The sequence below is a fragment of the Triticum dicoccoides genome, chromosome 5A (genome assembly GCF_002162155.2).
Source record: "Triticum dicoccoides isolate Atlit2015 ecotype Zavitan chromosome 5A, WEW_v2.0, whole genome shotgun sequence".
Classification (NCBI taxonomy): domain Eukaryota; kingdom Viridiplantae; phylum Streptophyta; class Magnoliopsida; order Poales; family Poaceae; genus Triticum; species Triticum dicoccoides.
Genome location: NC_041388.1, coordinates 8,377,903 through 8,387,532, shown reverse-complemented (window position 1 = coordinate 8,387,532; position 9,630 = coordinate 8,377,903). Strand labels below are relative to the sequence as shown.

The 9,630-nt window shown below is 41.8% G+C and overlaps 1 protein-coding gene across 1 annotated transcript; it reads right to left on the bottom strand.

The window, feature by feature from the left end:
• Nucleotides 1-273: 273 nt before the first annotated feature.
• Nucleotides 274-8,302, bottom strand: LOC119298771 (ankyrin-1-like). The gene is made up of 9 exons (XM_037576063.1): nucleotides 8,129-8,302; nucleotides 7,961-8,032; nucleotides 7,416-7,589; nucleotides 7,159-7,287; nucleotides 5,770-5,909; nucleotides 5,092-5,175; nucleotides 4,846-4,959; nucleotides 4,399-4,551; nucleotides 274-838 (listed from the first exon to the last, which is right to left on the bottom strand). Exons 1-9 carry the CDS (start codon nucleotides 8,175-8,177, stop codon nucleotides 803-805), a joined length of 951 nt encoding a protein of 316 aa, XP_037431960.1. The 5' UTR covers nucleotides 8,178-8,302; the 3' UTR covers nucleotides 274-802.
• Between the last annotated feature and the right edge of the window lie 1,328 nt (nucleotides 8,303-9,630).

Below are 9,630 nucleotides of genomic sequence, written 5' to 3'. Positions count from 1 at the left end.
TACTCCAATTTGATGGAACTGCAGTATACCATGGGATTCTTGCTACGATTCGTAGCTAAAAAAAGTGCCCCCTTTTTCATGTCTGAACTGCAGAGATCGCAAAGGAGCTGGACGTGCATGGGCACGGCATCCCGGCGACGGTGGCCAACACCACCTACATGGGAATGAACGTGCTGGACGCCGCCGGCGGCTGTGGCAGCCTGCCGGTCTACCGGTACCTCGTCGAGGAGCTCAAGATGGACGCCGGGAAACCCGACACCGCTCAGGGTAATCTGTGCTAATGAACACGTCCATTTCCTTTCTCGTCTTAGATAAAATGTACTCCCTCTGTGAAGAAATATCAGATCGTTTAGATCACTACATGGTGGGTACTTACTACAATGTGAGAAAATGGGTCTAATTTATGACTTAACCATCAACTGGCTTCTAGGTTTTACGCCCTTGGAGTATGCTGTCCAGAATGGACACCTCCCTGCCGTCAGGTACCTTCTTGACCACGGCGCCGATCTGCACCAGGAACGTTCCACCCTCACTCTTCTTCATACAGCTGCAGTTCATGGTACAGACAAGAGGATCTTTTCCCTTTGTTGTTATATATCTGGCCTTCCTTCAGCGCCAGGATTGGTTTCTGAGATATCTGTCCTTGTTTTGCTTCAAGCTGTTAAAAGCAGTTTACACCTACCTAAACGAGCATTCATGACTACCAACTTATGGTAACTGATAATAGTAATTCTTCGCGTTCCGAATGTTTGCTCAGTCAAATGTGAACCAACAAAGCTTGAAAGCTGCTTTCCCCCTCTAGCTACTGAAACTTTGTTGCCCAAAAACAGTCGTAGAACTGCACTGTGTAGCAGCAGAGGTTAGTTGAATGTGGAGACGAATGATGTGGCGATGAAGTGAAATCATTTTACAAGGGCTAAGCTAACCTAAGATAAACAATTTTCCTACTGCTGTAAACCGAACACTTTTTCTTTTCTTGTTGCTCTAAATTAAAACAACTCTGATCTTTTTGGCTTCTCATGTTTATCAGCATCTGCATAAGGGCCAATGTTGTAAAATTTTCTGCTGCTCTCAGATATGCGAAAATGAAAATCCATGTGCCATCATATTGCTACCAGTTTTTGAAGGCAGTATATTTACCACATTTGTCGGTTGATGTACTTATATGCCATATTTTATTTTGTTCTAGCGGCCACTGAAACTTGCTAATGTCTGTTTTCTTCTTATATATATATGTCATATTTCATTTTGTTCTAGCCATTGAAACTAGTAAATGTCTGTTTACTTATTATGTTTCTTATCGATGTTATGAATGTCTGTTTCTGAAATATATGTTGTTAGCAGCAGCATAGATGAGACCTGAGAGGTATAACAACAAAAGTATGAAATCCCAAGTTGTGGTAACTGCTCATAGTAATTCTTCGTATTCCGAATGTTTACTCAGTGAAATGTGAACCAACAAAGTTGCTTCCCCCCTCTAGCAATTGAAACCTGGTTACCCAAAAACAGTTGTAGAATTCTACCATGTACCAGCAGGCGTTATGTCGGAGAGCCTTCTGTTGAATGTGGAGATAAATGCTGTGGGGATACACTTGAATTTACTTTACCAAGAGCTAAGCTATCCTAAGATAAAAAAAAATGCTGCTGTAAAAGAATAGCTTTCTTGTTGCCATAAATTAAAACAACTCAGATCTTATTTGCTTCTCATGTTCATCAGCATCTGCATATTGAGTCTTTTTAGCCGTAAACTTTTAACATAGTCGTCACATTAATTTGGGTTTCTGTCTCTCACAAATGTAAAATACTCCATTTGTCATCATGGTGGTACCAATCTCTTTAGGCATTGTATATACCTTATTTGTCTGTGGATCTTCTTGCAGGATATCTATTTCACATACTATTTTGTTCTAGCCAGTGAAACAAGTTCCCAAAAAATGTCTGTTTACTTAGTATGTTAACTGTCTATTTATGCAAGTCTTTCGGGACAACTATTTGATACACTATCTTGTTCTGGCTGTTAGAAGTAGTTTTCCCTCAGATGACTGTTTATTTACTATGACTATGTCTCATGGTAACCGATGATGGTAATTCTTTGTTTGCCATATGCTTATTCAGGGAATTGTGGAGCAGCAATATTGCTTATCCCTTCTACATACTGAAACTTTCTTGCCCAAAAACATTTTCATGTACTGTTATTAGTGGTATAATCTTTGTTTTCCTTCTTTTTCTCCAGGGCGGTCTGAAATAGTAAAGTTTCTTCTTTCTAAAGGAGCTGATGTTGATGCACTATCAGATGCTGGGACACCACTCACTCTTGCTTCTCTTAGAGGACATGCTAGTATTCTGAAGATCCTTTTGCAGCACAATGCAGATGTACTTTTCAAATCTTTTGTTATGTCATCTTTTAACTCCTGTTCTCTTTTTTGCTGGGTTTTTGCTATGCTGTCCAATTGCCCCACCTGTATTTGAGGGTCTTTTTGGTTAGTGACTTTGACTTAGTTACTTACCTGTTTGTTCGACATCTGCGCTTGCCGCATTATTCTTTTCCTGCAACATGTGTCCTATGTTACTGACTCCAAAAAAGTGTGGTCGGCTTCCCTTAGGCTTGGCAAAGTATGACACTCATTTTCATCATCGACATGCTTAGTAAAAAGTATGGCAAATATCAGCAACCTTCGCAAACCAGTCAAGCATGCTCTGCTAATAGCTGTTATGTGTGAGCCACACCAGGCGTGGTGGCACTGGTGACCCACACAAGAACTCTGAAAAATCACTGGTGACCCACACTATATAAGCTATGCTCTTAGAAAGAAGTATCAGCTCAGCTTTTTTTTCCCCTTACAAATGTTGTCTTTCTCTTGGGTCATATTTTGACATGGCATTAATTTCTTTTATTTATTTTTCCAGCCCAACAATGGTAATGGTGTGTTTGTACCTTTAGACGTGGCATTAAACAAATCCTTTGTCTCCTGTGTGAAGCTATTGGTTCAGGTACAGTATCCTCTGTTTATTAATTATATTTCAGTAGGAATATAGGATTTCTATAAACCGATGTTTGATTTAGTTATCTCTGTATTAGCAACTAGAAAATTGTTTGATGGGCTTGTCTTCTATGTTTGCATCTGATAGGGTGGGACTAATGTGAACGGCGATAATCCTTTGGCAAAGGCTGCAGAGAAGGGCCTAACTGAAGCTATTAAGTGTTTGGTGGAAGCTGGTGCAAACCCAAATGTTATTGACAGGGTGAGAATGCTCTCTTTTTGCCACATATTCTTGTGTCTTGCTTGGCTTTGTAGTTTCAGTATACATGTCTTGAATTGATATGCAACATCCTTACCAGTTATGACATAAGTACAGCAACATTATGCTAAGCTGCATCTTTTTACATAAGCTTGTCGCTGTTTCGCCTTTCCCCCTTTGTGCCATGTATTTTGTTAATTTGGTCAGTTGAGTAATACGGTTTTAAGTAGTAGTGTCGACAACATTGCTTATTTCCTAAGTGTTGAAAATCTCTTTGCTAAAGCTTCGCTTGTCCCTCACCAGTTTGGTAGATTGCCAATAGAGTTGGCTGCTGAGTATGGTACACGAGAAGATGTCGAGATTCTCTTTCCTTTCACCTCTCCCATTTCAACCGTGGCCAATTGGACTGTTGATGGAATCATTAAGCATGTGGAGATGGAAATCAAGCAACTCGAGGTACGTAGTTGTGGCAAATTTCTTGCATGCCCATGGCAATTTTGTCCACCTTAACTCTCTGGACGATGTTGGCATCGAGTAGGCATTTAACTAAAACTTCATAGAACAAGAATCTGAATTTCCCGAAGCTTAGTTTCCTATTCCTGCTCGTCAAACGCACATGTATTTTCTTGCATCTGCATCACTGTTTAAGCTCTGTTCTGAAAACTCATTTTATTGGAATGATGTTTATTGGATATCTTGTTTTTCTCATATGTCACTCTGCTCAAATTGTAATTCATGAAGTCTGTTTTTTTTTTCAAAAATAACAAGGAGGCAGATTCATCTTCTTAAATAGTTCTCTCCATTTAGCAGACAGGAAATGGAGAGAACTATTTAAGAAGATGAATCTGCCTCCTTGTTATTTTTGAAAAAAAAAACAGACTTCATGAATTACAATTTGAGCAGAGTGACATATGAGAAAAACAAGATATCCAATAAACATCATTCCAATAAAATGAGTTTTCAGAGCAGAGCTTTAACAGCTATGCATATGCAAGAAAATACATGTGCATTTGACTAGCAGGATGAGGAAACTAAGCTTGGGCAATTCTTGATCTATGAAGTTTAGTTAAACATCGACTTGATGCCAAAACTTCTCAGAGAATTAACATGGAATCAAAATCGCCTTGGGTGTGCAAGAAAATTGCTACACTGACATACCTCAAGTTGCTTGATTTCCATCTGCACATGACTAATGATTCCATCAACGCTCCAATGGGCCACAGTTGAAATGGGAGAGGTGAAAGGAAAGAGAATCTCGACATCTTCCCGTGTACCATACTCAACAGCCAACTCTATTGGCAATCTACCAAACTGTTGAGGAAAAAGGTAAATAAGCAATGTTCCAGGCACGATTAATGCAAACCATATTATTCACCTGACCAAAATAACAAAGACACGACACCAAGGGGAAAAGGCGAAACAGCAACAAGTTATGCAAAAAAAAGGTAACTTAGCACAGCCTTCTATTGTTATTTTGCAGATAGCATGATGCAGCTGTACTTACATCATAACTCGTATGGTTGTTGCACATCAGTATAAGACGTATACTGAAACTATATAGCCAAGCAAGACACGAGAATATGTGAAAAAAAGAAGCATTCTCACCCTGTCAACAACATTTGGGTTTGCACCAGCTTCCAACAAGCACTTAATAGCTTCAGTTAAGCCCTTCTCTGCAGCCTTTGCCAAATGATTAATACCGCTCACATTAGCTCCACCCTATCAGATCAAATATAGAAGGCAAGCCATCATACCGTTGTCTAGTTGCTAATACAAAGATAACTAGATCAGAGATAAGTTTATAGATATCCTACATTCCTACTGAAGTATAATAAACAAAGGATGCCATACCTGAATCAATAGCTTCACACAGGACACAGAAGATTTGTGTAATGCCACGTCTATAATTCCAAACAGACCAGCAACCTTGTTGGGCTGGAAAATTTAAACAAAGTACTTCATTTTCATGACAAAATATGACACAGTTTCAAGAGAAAAATGAATTTGGAAGGGAAAATGGGCTGAGCTGATACTTCTTTTCTAAGAGTATAGCTTATATAGTTATATATCCCTTTGTTCCCAGTGATTTTTCAGAGTTGTTGTGTAGTTCACCAGTCCCACCATGCCTGATGTGGCTCAAACAGTAACAGCTACGAGCAATTTCTGCTTAGTTGGTTTCTGAAGGTTGCCAAAATTTGCCACTCTTCTGAAGGTTGCCAAAATTTGCCACACTTTTGCCTAAGCATGTCTATGGTTGGATAATGAAAATGATTGCCATACTTTGCCAAGCCTAAGGAACCCTACCCAATTTTTGTGAGTCAGTGACACGTGGTACCCATGTTGCAGCAAAGAATCTTGCCACAAGTGCGGTTGCCAAACAAATTGTCTAACTTTTGGCGTGGCATGGTTAGTTACCGGCCAAAAAGACCCTCAAATACAGGTGTGTGCAATTGGAGAATGTAGCAAAGACCCGGCAAAGAGAGAACTGGACTAAAAAGACAACATATCAACAAAACATTTGAATAGTACATCTGCACCGTGCTGCAAAAGGATCTTGAGAGTACTAGGATGTCCTTTAAGAGCAGCAAGAAGGAGTGGTGTCCCAAGATCTGATATTGCATCAACATCAGCTCCTTTAGAAAGGAGAAACTTTACTATTTCAGATTGCCCTGGAGAAAAAGAAGGCAAACAAAGATTATAACAGTGTTAATAGTACACGAGAAAACATTTTTGGGCAAGGAAGTTTAAAATAGCTAGGAGGGAAAAGCATTATTGCTGGTCCACATTTCCCTGAATAAACTTATGGCAAACAAAGAATTACCATGATCAGAGTACCATAAGACGTAGTCATACTAAGTAAACAGTCATTTAAGGGGAAATTACTTCTAACAGCCATAACAAGATAGTGTATCAAATAGCTATCCCAGGAGATATGCATAAAAAGACAGTTAATCTACTAAGTAAACAGACATTTTTTGGGAAACCCGTTTCAATGGCTAGAACAAAATAGCATATGAAATAGATATCGTGCAAGAAGATCCACGGAATAAAAGAGTATATACAGTGCCTTAAAAAATTGGTACCAACCTGACGGCACAGGGACTATTATCACATTTGTGAGACAGAAACCCGAATTAATGTAACAACTATGTTTAGAAGTTTCTTAAGACTGAAGAATATGCAGATGCTCATGAACATGAGAAGCAACTAAGGTTGGTGTTGTTCTGATTTATGGCAACAAAAATCTGTTTCTTTTTTACAGCAACAAATAAAATTGTTTATCGTAGGTTAGCTTAGCTCTTGGTAAAATAAATCCACTTGCATCGCTACTGCATTCCTCTCCACATTCAATGGAAGGCTCTCTAACATAATATCTGCTACTACATTGTAGTGTTCTACGACTGTTTCTTGGCAAGAAAGTTTCAATAGCTAGAGGAGGAAAGCAACTTTGATGGTTCACTTTTCACTGAATATAAATATACGGAAAACAAAGAATTACTATGATCAGTTACCATAAGTTGGTAGTCATACTGAATACATACTCATTTAGGGGGAAACAGACTACTTTTAACAGCTTGAACTAGATGGTATATTAAATAGTTACTTATCAAGCGAGACTTACATAAGAAGATAGTTATATTTAAATACCAAGTAAACAGACATTTTGGGGTAACTAGTTTCAATGGCTAGAACAAAATAAAATACAACATATAAGAAGATCAGTGGACAAATTCGTAAATGTAATGTCTACAATGTTTTTTCATTCATAACTGAGCAGGATTTCGAATTAATGTGACATGCTTAAACTTTCTTCCCCGCAAAAGAAAAAACTATGCTCAACACATCATTAGACTGATTGATATGCAGACGTGGAAGAAGAGATATTTATCACAGCAGCAATTTCATATTTGTTTGTACCACGAGATGTAGCTGAATGAAGAAGAGTGCCATCTCCGCGTTGCAGATGCAGATCAGCACCATGGTCAAGAAGGTACTTGATGGCAGGGAGGTGGCCATGTTTGACAGCATGCTCCACGGGCGTAAAATCTAGCAGCAAGATCCACATGGCCAGGTCAAAGTCGATGGTCAAGTCATCATAATCATAAGTTAAAGCCACGCAAATTGTCCAAGTGGAGAGGACAATGCATTTTCATTAGGATCAGGAAGCAAATTACCAACAAGGGTGTCAGGCTTGTGGATGTCCATCTTGACCTCCTCCACGAGGTACCGGTAGACTGGCAGCCTGCCGAGTCCACCGGCGGCGTGGAGGGCGTTCATGCCCATGTAGGTGGTGTTGGCCACCGTCACCGGGATCCCATGCCCCTCCACATCCAGCTCCTTTGCAATCTCTTCAGTTTATACAAAAAAAGGGGGACACTTTTAGTTACCAATTGAGACAAGAACGTGGTATGTGAATAATGCAATCAGAATCATAAAGAATCTCTACTGATTTTTAGGAAGGGGACCAAGAATTTGGTCTGAAAACCCCCATTTGCGACCACAAAAAACCCAAGCCCCAGCACTCCAGCCTAAATCACAAGCAAAATTGAGACCCCTGGAGCCGTATCTCGCCCACAATCTGCGGTAAATCGGAAGCGGAGCACACAAGGCAGCCAGACCCTAAGCCTCCGGCCAGATCTAGCGAGCGAAATGACCCGGGACGCCGGGGAGAGAGAGGGAGGGAGGGAGGTGCGGGGATTTGGTGAAATGCGGCGCTTACTCTTGATCTCGAGGACGTCGCCGTGGTGGGCGGCTTCGATGAACCTGGCCTCCGGCGGCCACCGGTCGCGCTCTGCACAGCGAGCGAAATCGAACGATGAGACGGCCGGCGGAGGGAGGGTCGACGGTCGATTGGGTTAGGTTAGGTTGGGGTGTCAGTCGCCTTTACCGAGGAAGAGCTCGTACAGGCGAGGCAGCGGCCACTCCCGGCTCCCCATCCTCCCCTCACTCTCTTCCTTCGCCGCCGCCGCCGGCGGCGGCGGCGGCGGCGGCGGTGGCGGAGGAAGGCAAAGGACGAGGGAATCTTCTGGAGAAGGGCGGGAAAAGGGAGGGGTTGGGGTTGGGTGCCGTCGTCCCTTCCCTAGTTCCCTTCCCTTGCTTTGCTTTTCAATTCAAGTTTTGAATTCTGAATTTAAACTTGATTTACTGATTCCCTCTTCGACGGCGATTATGTATGCCCCCTTTTGGGAAGAAATGCATCCACTATCCTACCAAGTTGAGTCCAATTTTCCGAAGACGAATCCCATTAATAAAGTAACTAAAGAGATCTCTACGCAAAAACAAAGTAACTAAAGTGATGCCTCGATAAATACTGGCGTGAAGTCATGGCATGAGCCTGAGACAGGATCAAGGTGCATGAATATTCCGGTGGTGGAAGCACAGCGGTGCCGCCCAGCCGACTAGAGTTCGAACCGTTGTCAGTCGAATTCCGTGTCTCACATTCTCTCTTATATAATTGTCGCGGGATTCCTCCCTGCTAGTCCCGTGTAAATCCATCCCCGCCAAATATGAATAGGTTTTGGATTCCATCTAAGAGAAGGAAGAAGTAGCCTAAGTTGGAGAAAAGTTGACATTCATCAAACATAACCTACCAAACCATCTTTTATTCTAATGAGAGGTGATCACCCAGGCGACTAGGATTTACAGGTCCACATCGCGCGGCTCCCGGTGGAGGCATTGGTGTTGGCGTTCTTGTTCCAGGGCGGCGACCTTGTGTCGTCGCGGCTGGTTCTCCAATCTCTACTGCAAAATTCCATGTTGGTTTTGCACCATGTCCCAGGAGTAGACTATTTCACTGCTTCCTCATCTTCGGCCGATGAAGCATGTGTTGTGGGATTTGTTGCTGGATCGTGAAGTTGTGATCGGGCCTAGTCCGGGTTTGATGTGGTGAGAGCGATTGGTGATCTTCGGTCGCATTATGGATCTTCGGAGGCAATCAAAATCCGATGTGATATTCCTGTCTGAATCATACCTTGGGAAGACCAAGGCGGGAAATGATGCACAAACATAAGTTTGATGAGATGCTAATCCATGAGAGTGATGGAAGAAGTGGAGGTTTGTTACTGTTGTGGAGGAAGAAGGATTGCAAAATAGTGGTGAAGACACTATAACAAAATGTATTGATGCGATTGTGAACAATGGGACTGAATGGCTGCTCACGAGGTTCCAGTGGCAGAGCCAGAAACTAAATATAGAAGGGGCCAAAACATGTTATATAATGTTAGAGGGGGCCAAATCACCTAAACCTAGCTAATTTTGTTTGACAAATGGAAGATTAGGAGACATATAGATGTATTTGTGAGAGCATAGGGGGGGGGGGGGCTTGGCCCCTGCCAGCACCCCCCTGCCTCCGCCACTGTGAGGTTCTATGCGGAGCCCAAGTGGGAGGAT